The 20,402-nt window shown below is 47.5% G+C and overlaps 1 protein-coding gene across 3 annotated transcripts in view; it reads right to left on the bottom strand.

The window, feature by feature from the left end:
• LOC135908084 (juvenile hormone acid O-methyltransferase-like) overlaps positions 1-20,402 on the bottom strand; it is a 178,468-nt gene that overhangs the window by 30,883 nt on the left and 127,183 nt on the right. For all 3 annotated transcript variants that reach the window (XM_065439831.1, XM_065439830.1, XM_065439832.2), the window contains 2 exons: positions 13,840-14,464; positions 12,423-12,588 (listed from right to left, as the gene is read on the bottom strand). In XM_065439831.1, coding sequence (XP_065295903.1) covers positions 12,423-12,588; positions 13,840-14,394 — 721 coding nt within the window. In that variant the 5' untranslated portion in view covers positions 14,395-14,464. The remainder of the gene's footprint in view (positions 1-12,422; positions 12,589-13,839; positions 14,465-20,402) is intronic.

Genomic DNA, 20,402 nt, shown 5'->3' with positions numbered 1-20,402 from the left:
CGTCATTTTGACGACGCGTGACGTTTCGCAGGGCCGCCATTGCTGAGATTTTCCGCCATAATTTTTGCTGCGACGAGCCGCGCGAATTATGCTAATGGGCAGCCATATGCAATGGCAGCCGAGAGGAATGCGTATCGCCACATTTTCCCCGTCGTTTGGCGCCACGAAAATCTTTTGTTCATAACGCGTGCTCATAGTATTTGCATCGCTCTCGGGTGGTGTTGGCATTTGTGTTTTGGGCCATCGTTTTTTAAAAGAACGCGTTTATACGAAATAATATTGGTTGAATATAGCAAACTTTCAGCAATGTTGTCCACTTTTCACTGCTGCAATTGTATTGTAATCGAGATTAATGCCTTTTCGCACAATCAAAAGTTATTACAACGGCCTTTTTCTAACTTACAAAAAGAAATGTACGCAAGGCGGCGCCTTGAAGTTCCCTCCCGCGGTGCGAGTAACCAGCGAAATGAACAAGAGATGGCAGCGCCGGCGCTTGCGTCGCTCTAGTGGATATCTCTGGCGCGCGCAACGCTATCGGTGATATTCGGCCGTTTCTAAGCCAGCCGAGTCGGGCTGAGTCACTTGCGTTTCACGAAATAGCGATAACGTGGCCTAGAACGTGCGCGCATCACCACTGGTAGGTCGCGTATGTTGTCTCAAGAAAGAAAACAAGCGCGTTGGCGCCAACATGCGATGACTCATTCCATTTTCCAGGGACACGCATCCGAGCTACTGAAGCAGACGACGGCTTGTACGCAGCAGACGACGGAAGCGAGAAGCGTTTTCGACAGAATAATCATACGCTTTGAGATAGCTGCTTTATTTTTACTGCGGAGGAAAACTGTTTTGCTTTACCGATAACGCTACATTCAGTGCCTTCATTTCAGTTTCTTAGGCGAAACGTCAAGTTGGCGTCACGTTACGTAAGCAAAACCGGGCCACCAGCGCCATTTTGTTTGCGTCGCGCCTACGTCACGCATCGAAGAAAATGGCGGAATGTCCAGAATAGCGCCCCCGATGCCACAAACAGGACCGCGAAAAAACAAAATTATGCCTAACAAGGAAAAAAACAACAAAGGAACAGAGTGCCTAAGTTTTTTAGCGCTGGTAGAATGGCTTAAGCCGCACAACATAGGCTATTTCAGATCTTGCGCGGCGCCGCTGTGAATGCGAAATGCCGTCTGGGACGACATCATAGTCCAGGGGTGCGATCGGAGATGGTTGTTGTTGTGACGGAAACTAGCGCCACCACTGGTGGACCAGATGTACTCCCAGGGGGCGCACCAAACGCAGCGGCCACGCGGACATGAGAGGCACAAGAGCATGCCGCCATGTTGGCTGTCTGTACATTTAGACAATAAACGCTGTTATTCTCATCTTGACAACTGGCGACGAGGATTAATCAAGTTTGGAGCCGGGCGGTGAGAGGCGACCAGTCGCGATGGCAAAGTTGGAGCCATTTACAGGGGAAGGACACGAATGGGAGGAGTACGTGGAAGTGCTGGAGCAGCACTTCATCGCCAACAGCATCGCGGTTGACAAGCAGCGTGCGGTGTTTTTGAGTTCGTGTGGAAGATCGACGTACTCGTTGCTGCGAATTTTACTGGCACCTCGACGACCAAGTGATGTCCCGCTCACGGAAAGTCTGCAGTTGCTGACCAATCATTACGCACCGAAGCCGTCAGCGATAGTACAGCGGTATCATTTTCATTGCCGGACACAAAGGGATGGCGAAGCAGTCAAGGACTTCGTTGCGGAGCTGCGTAAGTTGGCGGACCCTTGTGCGTTCGGCGGGGAATTAGAAAACAACCTGAGGGACCGAATCGTGCATGGTATTCGGGACGAGGCAATGAGACGGAGCCTGCTTGAAGAGTCTGAGCTAACACTGGACCGCGCTGTCAAGATCATTACCAGCATGGAAGCCGCCGTTTCTGGCGCCAAAATAATGACCGGCCAGGCGGATGGGGTGGCCATTCACCGAGTGTCGAGGACTGGCGAGGTTGTTGGTGATTGTTATCGCTGCGGCGGGCGGCACCACGAGCGGTCGTGCAGGTTCAGGAATCTGCGGTGTTTTTGTTGTCAGAAGAGGGGCCATGCAGCAAAGAAATGCACAAGTAGACAAGAACCGGGAACAAATCTGCAAGGCACGGAACATAAAGATGGACGGCAGGGAGTCGGACTGGCCAGATCTCAACCTAGGCGTGCGGTGATGGTCGTGGATCCGGTAGACGCAGCATCCGACGACGGAACCGGAGAGATAGACGTTGGCAATTTGTGGTCTCTAGAGGGTGGTTCGACGAATGCCGCTGTTCCACAGTCTGACGTTGTGAATGTTCTGGAGCCAAAGGTGCCCCCTATTTGCGCCACGGTACTTGTGGAAGGTCGGTCGCTACGCATGGAAGTTGATACGGGGGCCGTCTACTCGGTGATTGGTGAGGCGGAGTTCACGAGACTGTTTCCGGGGATGGCGCTGGAAAATTCCGAGCTCCAGCTGAGAGGCTACTTCGGACATCAATCAGCGGTCGTGGGGAAGGCGACAGTGATTGCCGAATTCGGAGGAAAGCACGCTCGACTGCCGTTGTTCGTCGTCAAAGGCGGCTCGCGGGCCTTGCTGGGGAGGAACTGGGCAAAAGCTTTTGGTATGCCGCTCGACAGTCTGCTGAATGTGCACGCAGTCAATGACCTGAAGGACCTGGTAAGCCGATTCCCCGAGGTGTTTTCAGAAGGCCTCGGCAACTTTGCCGGAGTGAAGGCCAAGATAAGAGTGCCAGAGGACGCAACACCACGTTTTTTCAGGCCGAGACCAGTACCATTTGCTCTGCAGGACATGGTGGCGCAGGAACTACAACGGTTGCAGAGAGAAGGTATCATCAGGCCAGTGCGCACTGCGGAATGGGCAGCGCCGTTGGTTCCAGTTCTGAAGAAGGACGGGAAAATCAGATTGTGCGGAGACTTCAAAGTCACGGTAAACCGGGCAGCAGATATAGAGACGTACCCAGTGCCACGGGTCGAAGAAATCTGGGCACAGCTTGCGGGAGGCGTGACGTTCTCGAAGTTGGACCTTCGGGATGCATACCAGCAAGTGGAGTTGGATGAGGAGTCTAAGAAATTGGTGACTATCAACACACAGCAGGGACTATTTCAGTACAACCGATTGCCATTCGGAGTGGCATCGGCACCTGCAATTTTCCAGCGCGAAATGGAGAGCCTGCTTCGCGGTTGCCGCCAGACTGTCGTGTATTTCGACGATATACTTGTGTCTGGGGTCTCCGAAGAGGACCATCGTAACAATCTGGAGGAAGTGCTGCGACGACTGAGTGGCGCAGGGTTAAGGTTGAAGCTCCAGAAATGCGTGTTCGAGGCAACAAGCGTGGAGTACCTGGGATATGTCATTGACAAGCATGGTCTGCACCCAGCACCTGAGAAGGTTGAGGCCATTGTACGAGCACCGGCCCCATCTGACACACGGGAGTTGCAGGTTACCTCGGGCTCCTCAATTTTTACCGAAGATTTCTGCCGAACTTGTCAGCGGTGCTCCACCCATTGCACGTCTCGCTCAAGAAAGGCACGTCATGGCACTGGGGGGCCAAACAGGAAGCAGCATTTGCTCAAAGTAAGCAGTTACTGACATCTGCAGAGGTGTTAGTTTATTATGACCCTAAGTTACCCCTATTACTGTGTTGTGATGCATCGCCTTATGGCATTGGAGTTGTGCTGGCACATCGGCTGCAGAACGGAGAGGAGAAGCCTGTAGCGTTCGCATCAAGACGACTAACGTCAGCTGAAAAGAACTACAGTCAGTTAGATAAGGAGGCGCTGGCAGTGGTGTTCGGTGTGCTAAAGTTTCACCAGTTTGTGTGGGGAAGGTCATTTGAAATTTTCACGGACCACAAACCGTTACTGGGACTTTTCGGCCATGAGAGCCGCATACCCCTTCAGAGTTCACCAAGGGTGCTGAGGTGGGCTCTGACACTGAGCGGCTACAACTACCGATTATGCTACAGACCAGGAGCAAGCTTGGGAAATGCAGACGCTTTGAGTAGGCTACCGCATGCTAGGGCACCGCCGGAGGATTCCAGGATTCAGGATGTGTTCATGTTGGAAGGTTTATACCCAGGTGTCCTCTCAGCAGCTGTGGTGGAGTCGCAACCGATCAGGACCCAGTGTTAGCTCCCTTGCGTGTGGCGTTGTGGTCTGGAGAACACTTGCCACCAGGGCAAGAGTGGCGGCCTTTTGCAAACCGAATGGAGGAATTCTCGGTAATGGAGGGCTGTGTGCTACAAGGGAGCCGAGTGGTTGTTCCAGTATCACTAAGGGCGGCAGTGTTGGACCTTTTGCATGAGAGTCATCCTGGAGTGGAAAAAATGAAGTTGGTGGCCCGTAGTCATGTGTGGTGGCCGGGCATTGATGAGGACATCGCTACGAAGGTGGGCAGGTGCACGGTCTGCCAGGTACGTCGGAGAGCTCCCAGGGCAATGCAGCAGGCGCCATGGCCATTCCCAGAGCGAGCGTGGTCTCGTCTACATGTTGATTTTGGTGGGCCGTTTCAAGGTGTGTACTTCTTAGTACTCGTGGATGCATACTCTAAATGGGTGGAAGTGGTCAGAGTGGCATCACCGTCGGCAGAGGCAACCATTGCATGCCTCCGCACCATCTTTGCTAGCCATGGATTACCGGACGTCGTCGTGAGCGACAATGGACCGGCCTTCACAAGTGCAACCTACAAGTCGTTCTTGGCTCGCAATGGGGTGCGTCGTATTTTGATCCCACCATACCATCCCTCATCCAATGGGGCCTCTGAAAGGGTCGTACAAACTGTAAAGGACAAGCTCAAGAAGACGCAGCCTGGGGATTTTGAATGTCGAATTGCTAGAATTCTGTTAGCATACAGAAGCACACCCCATGCCCTCACCGGTCGTTCCCCGGCTGAACTATTGATGGGTCGACGCCTGAAGACAGCGTTAGATTTGCTGAAACCAGACTTGCGCAGCAAGGTGCAATTCCGACAATTGCAGCAGAAGGTGCACAGTGATTTTCCTGCTAGGAGGGAACCAGCTTCCCATGTTGGTGACACTGTCTGGGCGAGGAACTTCAGGTCCGGCGCCAGGTGGGTGCCTGCAGTCGTCGGAGCAGCCACCAATTCTTCATCAACTGAAGTGCAGCTGGCAGATGGCACAGTGTGGAACCGACATGCAGACCACCTGCGGCGCCGCATCGGAGGCACAGACGACAGGCCTATATCTGGAAGGGGCGGCGGCGACGAGCATCAGACCCAAGCGTGCATGCAGCCATTATTGGATCACAAAGAAGCAACGACGCCAGTGCGTTCCGCCACTCTGGGATATGACGCGCAAACAAGTGTGCTACCTTGGCCGGCAGAACCAAGTGACCAAGCAAGTGCCAGTCCTTCTGGCGCCCCAACTATTCCCCAGACACCGGTGATTCGGCGGTCGATCAGAGTGCGCCAACCCTTGCAACGGTATTCACCGTAGCTCGAACTTGGAGCGGAAGGGGTGTTGTGACGGAAACTAGCGCCACCACTGGTGGACCAGATGTACTCCCAGGGGGCGCACCGAACGCAGCGGCCACTCGGACATGAGAGGCACAAGAGCATGCCGCCATGTTGGCTGTCTGTACATTTAGACAATAAACGCTGTTATTCTCATTATGACAGTTGCTCGGCGCGTTCGTTCGGTTACCGGCGCGCGCGATTGGCCTTCTCCGCGCCGACGTCGCCAGCCGCGGGGCGCCGCCCCCTTTTTGGTGACGTGAAAATGACGACACGCTCCTGTGAATCATCCGCCCACCGAGCATTTCGTCCGAACGCGACGGGAGTTGAGAAGTTTGGAGCGAGGATACGGCTTCGCATGGTGCGTCTGGTGGATTGGATTGGATCCAACCGGCGGCCTTTTCGGCTGCAGAATGGCACGAATGGCAGGAGACCGGGTGGCGGTGCGAAACGCGTTTGAAGAAATGACAGAAAGTGAATTCCGGCCTCGTTTTTCTTTCTCGAAACAAATAATTCGTTGTTTGTACAGAGAAATCGACAACATCATCGGTGCCAGCGAGCCACTGGGATGTTGTCGCTGCCTCTTGAAAAGTGCGCCACGCTTCCCGACATTTTTATTTCTTTTTCCTTCTCGCTGTGCGCGACACCGCCTAGGGACGACGCAAAGAACCTAATAGTTATAAATTGCAGTAGTCACACGTACTACTATTTGAAAACGTGTTTGGGCTTGAGAAGAAAAAATGCATTTTTTTAGATAAAGACTTCATTCACTTGGAAGACGAGAAACATTTGGATTTGTAGTATACTGTTTGCAAGCAGACGACAAATGACGGAGGTAAACTTCCGGGGAGGTGACCGCTTCCTGATTGGCTGCTCTCTCCGGCCCGCTGTCACAAATTTTGCATACTGCAACTTCGTGACGTTGCAGCAACTGAACAGAACACGTATCGAACAAAATATCTCCGATCGCGCCCCAGTGTGCCGATTCGCCCGATGATCCTGTAGGGTCCGAAGTAGCGTCACAGAAATTCCTCACCAAGGCCTCGTCGGCGTATGGGGTCCGAACGCAAACCATGCTTGAACCAGCCTTGTACAAGCCTGGCTTGTCGCCTGGCTTGTACTCCACGTATCGTCGTCCGAGACTTTAATGCGAACTGTTGGTCCTCTGCTGGTTCTTGATGCGCAGGCGGTCGAGCGGTTGGGCTCCAGCCATTCGGAGATAGGGGGCGACGTCGACATTCTCTTCGTCGATAACGTGAGGCAGCATGCCGTCGAGAGCCATTCCATCCTTAAACCAGCTTGGATTGCACGATCTGCTTTGTTTCTTGCAGGACCGTGTGAAAAGCGAATGTTACGTACGAAAGGATGGCATTCCCACGTTTTGCGTTCGTCGTCGATGTGCGTTGCCTACATGTCGGCGGGGGTCTTGTTTAGCTTCTGCATAAGATCATTCATCGCTTATGAGAACAAAGAAAAACTGCGCGAAAAAGAACAAGACAGAGAAAGAGCCACACGACATGTTCATGTGGTTCACGACATGTTCTTTGTTCTCTCAATGTCATACCAACTAGCCCCTCACCGTACGCTACTAGCATTCATCGCTGTATGGTAGGCAGCTGTCCTGTAGATTGTGCTGCTGTGTTGCAGAATCGATCGCGAGAGCTCCGCTGTAACAAGCCTTTCCTCTGAGCGCAGTGCGAAGAAATGCATTTACGTGTGCGAATGACAGAGCCGTACCACATGCCCTTGCGCAATCATATTTGGATGCGTGGAGCGTTTGCATATGTTCGTGTGTAGGGCTAGATTTCACTAGTGCGCGTGCGAGGCTGTAATGCTGCTCAACTCCCTTCACACTACCGACACCAAGTCAAACAGTAAACATTTGCCGTTCATGAGCAGCTTCTTTTAGTTTAGCTGAAATGAGTGCGGCTCTGGTGACGCTTTGCCGAAAAAAAGGAGTTTTTTTTTCTTTTTGCCGTGTGGCGTTGCAGAAATGCTCCGGCACAGAAATACTTACTGGTTTTAATTTGGATTGCGAATACTATGCCATTTCTTTTGTTGTGAGCTTTTGTTAAAGCTGTGAGAGATGGTGGGGCGGCATTTCGAATTCGGGAACGCACACAAGCGATGGACGGGTTCAAAAGCATTGGAAAACAAGCAATTTACCCGGACGGAAGAAAACTCGGGAAAAGTATTTCGCTTGGTTTGCCGCCGGAATTCGCGGCTATCAGGAATCCTGTGGAAAACCAAATCATTATACCTTGAGTCTTCTTCATAATCGTCCAAATGAGACTCAAGTCTATCTTGCAACAACTTCAGGTGATAATTAGCACTACAAACATTGCTCATGTCACTCTTAACACTTGCGAGCGGTTACGCCTACATTTTCAGCAAATCGAAGGGTTAAAAAATATTTGGTAATTTTGATTGAATGGCTTTCTGGCTAGAATAAATAACCCTGCCATCAGACTCCGCCATTTTCTCGGGTGTACCTGCGTTATCAATTGACACACAGGGTTTGTCTCGACGTGACTTGACGGAAGAAACAAGAGCGTGGTACCAACACAAACCGACAAAGTCGTAAAAGAACATTTGGGCATGGAATCCGCAAGAAAAAAATATTTTCAGTTCGCTTAATGGAACGAGTAGACTGGTCACGCACCTACGGAGCATAGACTCTCAATACTTGGGACACGTTGGCAGAATGGACATCCAATGTCAACTGAAAGAACGGGTGAAGCGCCGGCCATTTAAAGGCTAGTTAGGTGCGGAGGGTGCTGCTTCAGCTAGTGAGGTCAAGATATTGGACAGGTCGACGATGACTCACTTTTTGAGATAAGCCTTAGACGATAAGCCTCAGGTCGCCTGTAGTTTTATCTATTGCTGAATGGAACTCGCCCCCTTGAAACATTATCTCGCTTACGGAATCATTTCAGCAGCACGGCTAACCTTTATAGAGTTTTCAACGTGTCCGCACCCACATTTTCTTGAATATTCACTTAAACAGCGTTTTCATGTGCCTGGCGTTGCATAAAATTCATTCCGTTTCATATGATATGTATCTATGTAGGCTATTTACCCAAATAATCATTAGATTGTACCCTTACACTCGTGTCCTAATGGGTACTGGTTGTCTACATCGCGTTTTAGGTTCTTATGCGTTTTTCGCGCTACCAACTATTGTATAAACTCCGTTTCTCTTTTCTTTCTTTCTTTTTTCTATTTTGTTTGCCATTTAGATCAATTTCTTTCATTGTTCCTAATGCCTTCCTATATCATTTGCATTGCATACATTGCACTTAAGCTTGAACTTTTTCATCCCCCCCCCTATGTAATGCCCTCACGGGTTCTTAGAGTACTGAAATAAATAAATAAATAAATAAATAAATAAATAAATAAATAAATAAATAAACACGTTTCCGATACCAGGATCATGTACGCCATGTACTTGCTTACTCGGCAAGGAGTGGATGCGCGCCAGCGGGAGGCACGTGAAGTCGACCAGGGATAAAAAAACCGGCGGGGCGCACAGTTAATATCAAAACTTCAGACATGCTGGCAGAGTGGCCGCTCATCTGCAAACTGAAAGAACGGACGAAGCGTCGGCCATTTCAAGGTCAGTTGGGTGCGGCGGGCGCTGCTTTACCTAATGACGTCAAGATATTGCACAGGTCAGCGATGGCTCACGTCTTGACATAAGCTTTAGACAATATGTTTCCGATACCAGGACCACGCATGGCGTGAACCTGCTTAGTCGGCAAGCAGTGTATGCGAGCCCGTAAGAGGTACGTGAAGGGGACCAGGGATAAAAGAACCTGCGGGGCACAGAATTTCAAAACTCGAGACATGCTGGCAGAATGGCCGCTCCTCTTCCACCTTAAAGAACGGACGAAGGGTCAGCCATTTAAAGGCCAGATGCGTGTGGACGGTGCTGCTGTAGCTGACGAGGCAAAGATGATGGACAGGTCATCGGTGGTTAAAGTGTCGTCAGCCTTAGACGATTTGCTGGTAATACCAGGATCTCACGCGGCGTGGGCCTCCATAGTCGGAAAGCAGTGGAAAGGCGCCGACAGCAGGCACGTCAAAGTGACCAGGGATAAAAGAACCTGCGCGGCGTAGAATTTCAAAACTCGAGACATGCTGGCAGATTGGCCGCTCCTCTGCAACGTGAAAAAACGGAAGAAGCGCCGGCTGTTTTAAGGTCTGCGGGGTACGCAGGGCGCTGCTGCAGCTGATGACGTCAAGATGATGGTCAGGTAAGCGATGGTTCAAGTGTTGGCATCAGCCATGGACGATATGTTGGTGATACAATAAGAATAACACACGGCATGGACCACCATAGTCTGCAAGCAGTGGATGCACGCTGGCACCAGGCACGTGAAGGGGAGAAGGGACATAAGAACCCGCGGGGTGTAACATTTCAAAACTCGCATATAACCCTTTGCTAGTGACTCCCTCTCCAGCATGATCATTGCTCCCAATTTCTGAATATTGGGAGGCTTGCCCCCTTTTTCTCGTTTTTCACCCTGTTCTTTCTTATGCTTTGATTCTCTCATGGAACAATGACGGCTTGAAAGAAAAAAATATTTATTGTAATTTTGTATTCTCGTGTTTATATGAATATTACCATTGTCTATCCTTTGTGCGCTTTTCCTAAGTGTCTGTTAGCACACAATTGATGATAATGACCAGACGTCTGCAACATCCTTGCGAAATTCAGTAACTCTGTTCGATTTATTTTGTCTATTCCTACGATATTATTGCTTTGACATATTGACCTGATGTATATCTAGTCGCCAGTATCATGAAACATTTTACGCCGCAGTTTAAACGAGCACAACGAAATATACGGAACAAACGCTGGTATCTGGCTGTGTCCCGTCTAAAATTGCACCGTAGACCAGGTTTCATAATCGTAATCAGCTAACCTAACTTACTGTCTTGAACTAGTTGCGCAACGTAGGACATGTCTAGCAATTTTGGGCTTTGTTCCTAACACCATTTGTTGAACTTTGCTAAAATGTAGCAGCCCTACTCAAAGGCTAGAATTTTGGAAAAGAAATAATTTTAAGAGAACCAAAAGTTCAGCAAGTCTGACTTAGGAACATAGGGGAGGTTACTGCATTTTAATAGCATGCGCACTCAGTCACCCTTAGTGCTGCGTTAGCGCAGTGTATTTGTCCTGACCAAAACAGTGTAAGAACGTAGCACTCTGCCGACTGCACTACGATGATAAATGCGTATGTTATTAGAAGGGAGTACCTTCTCGACATAGCTAATTAAAACTTTTCTGAACTTGCAGGATCTTTTGAAATATTTTTTAAATGCTGCTTATTCAGTTATGCTGGTGTATTGCGCTGACGTTGAGAATTGGCCGAATGTCCATTGTTCAGAAATTATGGATATTGCGAGGCTCCATTGCTTTAATTTTCTAAAGTCCTAGGAGATGATCGCTTTGGAAAAGCTGACTTACTAACAATATTTACGTCTGAATATGTTACAAAATTTTAACCATGTCTTTGGTGTCTACGCAATTATATTTTCAAGAAATCCCTTTCCTTTGTGTCAGTAGCACAAGCCTGACAATGGTGCCTAGCCTCACGAAAATATTGGCATCTGTACTGGTTTATTTTCTTGGGTGACCGATTTTTCACCGGTTAACAAAGCATAAACGTCATCGCTCAGCGGAGGACGCACCGGCATGTATCAGAAGTTTCTCGAATCTTATCAATGGTTCTATCCGTTGTCACTGAACCTTATGTAGTCTGATTGCATGCGTGGCGTGAATTGTGTACTACTTCCTGAAAGACATGTGGTAGCCGCGATTATTCTGAAACCTTCGATGACTCATGTATAAAAGCCGACACGCTTGCACCATCGATCAGATTTCGACAATCGCCGACTATGTTCGCCGCTACCGTTCTTCTTCGAGTGAGGTCGGTGACTAGATATGACTGTGATTAGGCTTGGGTAGACACGCATCGTTCGACGGTGCGACGCCTGTTGTGCCACAGGGAAAGCGCAAGTGCTAGACATGCAGATAGATGCCGTGAACAAGAGCAACAACGAAGCACAAATGAACAGGACGCGAACGCAGTCGCTACATTGGTCTCGATGGTTCGACGCCTGTTGAATTCTGCACCCTCTCCAGTGAAGCAGTTCGCCGGGCCATATTCACACGGTAATCCTACGCTGCTGGCGACGACGGCTCAAAGACTGTCGCCCCTGTGCAATGCTCAGAGAAGGTGGCCCGGCCTCGTTCTCATCCATGGCCGAGCTCGCATGACTAGGCGAGCACGGCGCTCCTCATAACTAGGCGACCGGCCAGTCACGTGGTCATGCTGCGACCCAGCTGTTGATAGCGCATGCACCAAGCTGCTGGCGGCAGCGAAGCTCGGCGTGGCGAGTCACGTGATGCGTTGCCAAGGCTACGGCATAGTTGGGGTCAAATGAAAGTCAAATTGCTGGCGACGGCGAAACTCGGTTCGACGCTGTTAGTAAAGCTTTCGCCTTAAAGGTTAGTTTCGTCTTTCACACATTTGCGACTGTTTTCTTCATCTTAGCTACAGCGCGTCAACATTGCGTAGCATGTATCCCCACAACTTCACGCAGTATTTTATATTGGTAATTCGGTGTTGTAGTTTGTATTCTCCCATATTTTTCTCATTCAGTTTAGAACTCCTCATTAGCAAAGTAATTTCTGAATTGTACCCTACCTGAAGTGCATAAAATTGCTTTTATTGTACCTGTAAAACCATTCGTAATACACGCTGGTGTCGTCCGGAACGTCGAAATAAACGAGTTTTTCAGAGTATATTGTCTCTGATATGTATATTTGCGTTTGTGGCATACCAATATCCCGTATCGAAGTTATGTGTAATGGCAGCTTTAAAGCCACCGAAAGTTAACTCACCCATCCAAGCCTCCACATCAGGCATGATCCACTGGCTATCGTACACAGAGCACGACACGAGATTAAACCCTGCTCCGGCCGCAGCCTTTCGCTCTGCCTGCACAATTGCCTCTGCCACAATAGGAGCCTTGAAGGAGAAGCGCTCGGAGTACAGTTCTTTAGGATCCTGCAAAGTATATAAAGTCTTCCATGAATAGTGATACTACGCGCTTTGCTTTCGAGAAATACAAGCGGAAACTTAGAGGTACCATAGGAAGTTACGAGACAAGCATGCCAGATGGCTTGCAACGTTTCCTCGCGGGTTTGCAATATGTATGCTTCTGGATGCGCAATACTGCACACACGGTTTTGTGATGAGACATGTTCAGCACTTTTGGTTAGCTGATTCAGTGAAATATGGAGAAATATAAACAGTTGGTAATGCAGACGACTAGCAAACACTTGACTAATGTCGACAATTCCGAAAATCCTAGGTAGGCATTAGTGGAAGACGCCAAATATGAGCACACTTTGCATTACCATAATCAGGCATATAGGAGAGGCACAAACAATCCCATGTGTGCCCTTAGCCAAGGAGCCTTGGACGGGGGTGACTTACAGGACTGAACTTGACAAAATAATATTAGGACCCGCTCAATTGAATAATAAAACTTATGCATTAATAGCGTTTGGTTCAAGCTCAAGTTAGGCTCAAGATGTACAAATCGCAACGTTTCCATACTGAAAACGAAAAAAAACGCACAAAGAATACAAGTGTGACAATCTCGCTCTTCAAATTATAAGTTAGCGGAATAGCAGCAATACACAGCGTATACCACGCTCAGCAGAAACATTGTCATTAGTGGTCACGCAAGCTTCATGCGCAAAATAATGTGAACACGCAAAGATCCACCATGTCCTGAAGAGCAAAACAATAAGTCAAATTACTATTTCTGCAGTACATATAAGTTTTGTGTGGTTTTTAACGAATGTTCTATGCTGTTCTACACCTTTGTTTTAGAAACTTAAAAACTCCCGTATAGAACTCCCGCCTACCCTACTGGCTAGCTAGATAGATAGTCATATTGATGTGGTCGTCAATGCACCACATGATATTATCGTACTTATCCGCCTCCATGCAAGTTGGTTAGCATTACTGGCAAACCCGTCTCACAGCAGCATGTTGTACTCCTCGTATACTTGTGTATCGACATTATCGTTCACCGAATCATTGTGCTAGACTCTGAGATTTGGTGCGCTACAACATTTGCTGTATCGTTTTTCCACGTATGCAATCGTAAAAGAGAAACCGTGGCCATTAGCAAAAACAGAGGATTTCGTTGGGTTAAATTTTGTGGAAGGAAAAACATTAGAGGAGCATTGATTGCTCATCTTAAATCTATTCACCAACTCCGTATTAGTGCAAATATTTACCCACCGGAACGTAGTTCTTCCACTGCTCCATGCAGCTGAGCCGGTGCATGACGTCCGTGATGACAGACCCCGTGAGCGTAACGAGGGCGCATTCCCCGCCATTTTTCAGTAGCCGGAACATTCTTCTGTACGCGCCCTCCAAGTCTCGGACGCATTGAAGTGCTAGAAACGAGTAGATACGCTCGAATTGACCGTACTTATCAATTAGCGGCTGTGGATCATCCTTCTCAATGTCAAGCAGCTCATAGATGATGTCAGGGTGGCTGGCGTGCTCGCGCGCGTACTCCAACAAGGTGTCCTCCCTGTCCACGGCCACGATTTTCCGGCAGGGACGGACTTGTTCCAGTAGGGCATCTCTGGTGAAACCTCCAGAACCACAGCCGACGTCCAGGTACTGGTGTGCAACGCTAGTGGGTTGCTTGAAGTGCACACGTCTCAGGGCGTCAAGTTTGTGAGAGTATCCAGGTTTCTTGGCATGCTTCAAGGACGAAGGGTCGATGTAGCAAGAACGACCCCTTATCGACGCTGCATCTTTCGAGACCGTGCTTCCTTCTGCCATAATGGCCGCCTGTCTTGCTCAGGTACTGTTATTCTCGGAGAGAATGCAGGACGTCGTTTATTGGTTCTCCCTAAAAACATATAACAATTGTTACACACAGCTCATCAAAATCCAAGGATAGGGCTAGAGTGCCCAACTTGCAGAACCACTCAGCAACTTTGAATCGCACTATTTGGCAACTAGCTTATCGGTCAACTGCACAATACTTATCTCTACCTTGTAGGTAAGCAAAGTCGTAACTGATCGTCCGTGCAAAAACACGTGCAGCAACTTCTGCAGTGCTCTCAAGGGGGGCGGGGGGGGGGGGGCAGAGCGAAGGTGGGAAATGCTTGTTCCCTGCAAGCCTAAGGTTATCACGGCGATGGCAAGGGCACTATTGTTAAAAAATTTTTGCGATGGCTTTGTACATTTTATCGAACGGAAAGCATTGACAATAACCATAAAAGAAAGATAACAAGGTACACAACTTAAAGCTTATAAAAACCTCCACTATTTTTTTCCCAAGCAATGTTATTGCTATGTCATGATGTTCAATTTTTTGCCGACGCCAGCACCGGTGCTATCCCAAGCCGCCCTGGTCAACATGCAGCACGCATTTGTACGAATAGACGTAATACTTGGGATCCCATATTTTCGGTTTTATGCTTTTGTAAACTCAGAGCGTAAAAGTCGCATGCTTTATTTAAAGAGGAAAAGCGCGCAGAAATCAAGGATTCTTTTTTCTGGCAGCCAAAAATTTGGTCTTTTTCAGGTAACATCAAATGATTAACGCAAGCTCTCTGCCTTTGGGCGCAAACATCCTATTTGAATAAGCAAAGCCATTCACAAGAAGGCGTGAGGGCAGGGAGCTGCTCGTAAATCATGTGACGCACTCTACAAATCGTGGTTGTCTCGTCGATTAATAGCATACAAAAGCCGAATTACCGAAAACAAGCAACAACAAATGAAGACGAGTTTGGCGATCCTATTTTTTTTTTCTTTGTTGTCTGGACTTTTCGAAACATAGAACAAAAAGTAGCAATAGTTATGCGCATGTACATGATTAGCAAAAGGTGCGATGTTTTTCCTCATCTTACAACTCTTTGTTTGCGCAGATAATATCATGTATTCGGAAAATTTATGTGTTGATCGAAGTCATGCCGGGCTTGGTTTCACTGGATTTCAGCTCGCGCGCTTGCAAGAAAGTTATTAGAATGCCAACTAGACGAATGAACCACCTATCTTCGAGCTTAAGGTAGTTGGGTAAACACCCTCTCACCGTCACAGCTGGTGGTCGCTGTGCAATGCAATGTCAGCGCTGCGATACATTCCATTCCCAGCGCATTACCGCAGTTTACATGTATGCGTTATGCGGGAAATGCGATCCACTGCTCCATTATCACAATCGTGTAAACGTTCCTTCTGCAAAAAATCAACACGCTTTCGTTCGCCGAAGACCGCAGGAAATGAATATATATACATATATATATATATATATATATATATATATATATATATATATATATATATATATATATATATGCCGGTTTTCGGTTGAGTGTTAAGCGAACACGAGGTGTATGCTCTACTTCTAAAATTATAATAATAATACTCTTAAATCAATATTACTCGATGTCTTGTTCACAAAGATTGGGCTCCATTTTTTTAGTTTCCTGGCACCTTCATTTATATTATAATTTATGAGGGTAATCTTCGGAGTGAAATAGTGTTTAAAGAGATTTTCGTAAGTGTGGCGCGAGGTACAAGCATGGGGAGTTAACAGGTTTTATTAGAAAACAAATCACCCTACACACGCCGTCGTTTTGTGCCCATCGTGGGGCTGTCTTAGTTCGTCCACGCAAATCAGCTCGCGATTTCTTGTCCCATCGCGTTTTGCACGCACGCTGTCCGACCACATGAAAGCCAAGCTGTACAGCGATCCACTTGCAGTCCACGATACTGTCTGGCTCCGTTGAAATGCACCATGCATCCACAGCCTCCTTGTCCGATAGGGTAACACGAAGTTCTTGTGAATATTTCTTTGTGCATCAGTGTTTTGTACTTCGTTTGTGTTTTTGAGGACACTTTCTGCAAAGGCTCATTGCCCTGAGGGGAACCTAATGAACCGAAATGCACGTCCGACGCCAAATGCGCTGCCTATGGCCACTCATTTGTTGTTCGCGTTCAACATGGAACTCAAAGAGGATCATGCCAATGTGGAAAAACGTTTTTTTTTTGGATGCCGATCGGCTGATGGTAGGCAGTGCAAAGCAAACGGAGCTTCTGTCAGCGTTAGCCTTCAACGACTTAGCGCCGAAGCAAGCGCTATAGACCCAGTAAGAATCACCGTACGTGATTGCAAGTGTGGGGCACAACCGAATGGACAGCGGTGAGGCAGCCGCGCTGCTGTGTGAGAGCAGTGAAGCGCATATGCCGGGGATAACGGCGATGTGCTCGGCGCTACTGGACAGCATATTGCACTGGTATGCGTGTCTTGTAGCATGAATGGGCGAAGAAAAGCACAGTGGTTCTCTGAGGTGATGCGCTCATTGAGAGAGTGTAAGGGAGGGTCGGTGGCTGTTCAATGTCAATGCGAAGGAAGTCAATGATTCAGAATGTGCAGGGACCAGCTTAGCTTCTGTTGAGCTTCGTGGATTGACAGAATAGAGAAATGGGCAGTCCGAATCTTGATGCAGCCGCCGGATCTGCAAAACACCGAGATCACGTGCAGTTGTAGGCGTGAAGTCTAGTGCTGGCTGGTAAGAAAATGACGGATGTTTGTCGGAAAGGCACTGGCATTTTTTTCGAGAAATTTGGCTTTCAGGGTGCAAGAAAGGTGCAAACAGAAGCGAATAGAAGATTTACCTCCCCACAACTGAAGCTGGGTAAAATAGCGCGAACCTCATGGCCCCTCGCTTCAGTACGAACGATCTGTGGGGGTTGATGGATCAAACGGACTCTACTACATGGGTTTGTGTATTATGAGAGCAGAAAACACTGAAAATTCTGAAGCTTGTTAGGGTCTTCAGTGGAGAAGTTAACATTTTCCTTTGTATGATCGGGAGAGCTGCAGAAGTTATTTCGGCAGGATTCCTAATAACAACGAAAAAGAGCGTGATTAACAAGAGACGAGAAAGAAAGATGACACCAGCGTAGAGTGGAACCTGGGGTTTATTGTCACGAACACAAATATGTATAGCACAGCACACAGACGTGTAAAAGTAGGGGTTGGTAGATTTTCGAATGTTTTAATACGAATCAGATATTGTAAGCTAGCCGTCAGTATAGCCACTAGAATATATTTGATTCGTTATTTTCCAGTATTCTGAACAAACGAAGCATTCAGGAACACCTGACTTTTTAGCTCTGGTTACTGTCCTCCGTCTGCTAAAGAATGTGTCGCAAACTAAAGGGAGGGAAACAATGATAGTCGAACAGAACGAATGATAGTACGAACAGAACGAGAAATGGAAGCTTCCTTTAAGGTTTCACGGCGGGAGCCCACAATGCCTGTTGGCTCCATTCTCTTATGCTTTGCGGGAAATATGAATATTTGAAGCAATTTGAGTTGACAGAGTATTCGTTAAGTCTTTGAGAGTGCCTGAAGCATGTTGATCTAGAACGATTGCATGGAACCTAATTTCTGCATTTGTCAACGCCGGTGAGGGAAGCGACGGCCGCTTCAACCTTCACTTTGTATATTTTGCAGAGTGCCCATATCATGGCCTACTGTTGCAAGACCACCTGATCCCTGCCACTCAAGAAGCAAAGAACATGCGGGCTCGTTGCCGCAAGTACATCTGCACCCTTGCATTTCTGCAACGTGTACACCGTCTCGAGACATCGCAGAAGCAGGTCGTATCCTATTGGCCACTCCACTTGATGTCAACTACCCATGGCTTTAACTTCAGCAGCAAGCACCCCGTCTTCATTTGGCAGCCGCGGCGGCCGAACCGACGGTCACATCATCCTTGTACACTTTGTGGGTTGATGATAGCACGAGTGTCTGCTTTGATCTTTTTAATGTGCTGTCTCAGCTGCTGCTACTACTTCATTTCTTTTTTCTCTTGTACGTTTTGCAATGTGAAAGGAACTTGTTAAGGTTTTTGACGGATTGAAACGACAGTTCAAGCAGGAAATGCGGGAGTTGCTTGAAAACCTGAAACGTGAGCTGCGAAAGGATATTAGAAAGATGGAGACCAGTGTTGGCTATATCAGTGAACACTTTGATGACGTGAGAAAGTCTGATTCAGGTGGAGAAAGAAAATGACGATTTACAGCAAGTTGTAAAAGCTTTGCGAGAGGAGTGCGATGCCCTGGGTACACAAGTGAACGCGTATGAATTCACACGTTTTCAGACATAGTAATACAGTCGACACTTCAATATTGAACTAAAAGATGTGCCACAGACACGGTCGAGGCCACCTTGAACCGTTTGAAGAAGATTCTAAAAGCAATATCTATGCCTTTGAATGAAAGCGACATGAAAGCCGGCCACAGCGTTCAATCTGTAGGTAAGACAAGTGTGCCAATAAGTGTTCAGATCGTGCGCAGGGAAGCATGTGACCATTTTCTAGCAAAGACAAAAAAGCAAAAACTATTATCGGAAGACGTTGCATTGGAACCGAAGGCACCAATATTTTTAATGAGCACTTGTGTCTTGCCAGGAAGTGCCTCTTCGGAGCAGCAAATGAAAAACGAAAACAATGCGGCGGCAAATACGCTTGCACTAAGGATGAAAAATGTTTTTTTAATGAAAATCTGAAGGAACGCCTGTCATTGCCGTCAGTCACGCTGGTAACTGGGTGAAAATTGCGTGGTAAAGCTAAAGGATGTCCTTCTGTAAACTAGACAGATAATGGGCTTCAATCTGTCTGAAATCAAACAGTCTGGCGACGCAAAAAGTCAGCCATGACTTTCTTTAACGGAAACGCAAGGTCACTTGTAGATAAGGACCATAAAATGACATTGCTATTAGAAAATTTTGGTTTACACTTTATAGCAGTAATGCTGACAGAAACTTGGTATCAAGGAGCGTCGTGTGCCTTTCCTGCCTCTGGTTATCATAGCTACTTTAGAAATCGCGAAGGTAAGCGCGGCGGTGCTGTTGCGCTTGTGGCGAAAGAAGGCATATTTGTCGACAGTGTGCCTCAGTTTACGATCATGAATTGGGACTGTGAAGTGTTTACACTGAGAAGTCCCAAAACAGTGTTGTGTGTTTGTTACTGCCACCCCTCCGATGATTTCAAGTAGTTTATTAGTTTTCTTGACGGTTTTCTTGCTTTTGCTTCATAGCACAATTGAGAATTCGTCCTTGGAGGCGATAAAAATCTGAGCTTGCTTGCATCTACATGACAGCAAAAAGATCTTGATTCGGTTATTGTTACCAATAGTGCTTCTAAATTATTCACTAGTTCTACGCCTATTTCCTCAGACGGTAACTCTGTTTGACGTTTTTATTACAAATATTAATCCCAATAGAATAACAGCTGATGTCATCTATAGAAGCAATAATGATCATTTTGGTATACCTATGCTAGTAGCAAACGGTCAACTTCCGAAGCAAAATGCTTCAAACACGCGTAACGTCCAAGTAAGAAACTCAAACTTTTTTGGCAAATTATCCGTCAAGAAACTTGGAGTGTTGCCTGGGCATCAGGGGACAGCGATGTTGCCCACTGTAGTTTCATCAACATGTTGAAAAGCCTCTACAACGCCAACTTCCCAATTGAAGAAAATAAATAAGCCTAACAAGGCTGGCAAGCCTTGGATCACTTGCAGATTGTTAAAAATTATACAGCATAAAAACGCCTTGCACGCAAGATCTGTGAAAACAAGTGGCCCATTGTTGTTAGCAGCATTCAAATCATATAAAAATGAGCTATGTTAAACGAATCAAAAGATTCATATTATATCTATTTATTCTGTGAGAAAAATACACAAGCATCGGAGGTGCTATGGCGCAAGCTAAACGCGCTTATTTACCCAGCCAGAGGGCCAGCTATCTCGCATAGCGTCTTGAATGGAGG

Source organism: Dermacentor albipictus, chromosome 5 (assembly GCF_038994185.2).
Source record: "Dermacentor albipictus isolate Rhodes 1998 colony chromosome 5, USDA_Dalb.pri_finalv2, whole genome shotgun sequence".
Taxonomy (NCBI): domain Eukaryota; kingdom Metazoa; phylum Arthropoda; class Arachnida; order Ixodida; family Ixodidae; genus Dermacentor; species Dermacentor albipictus.
Note: the sequence above shows the minus strand (reverse complement) of the source record. Positions and strands in the feature narration are given on the sequence as shown.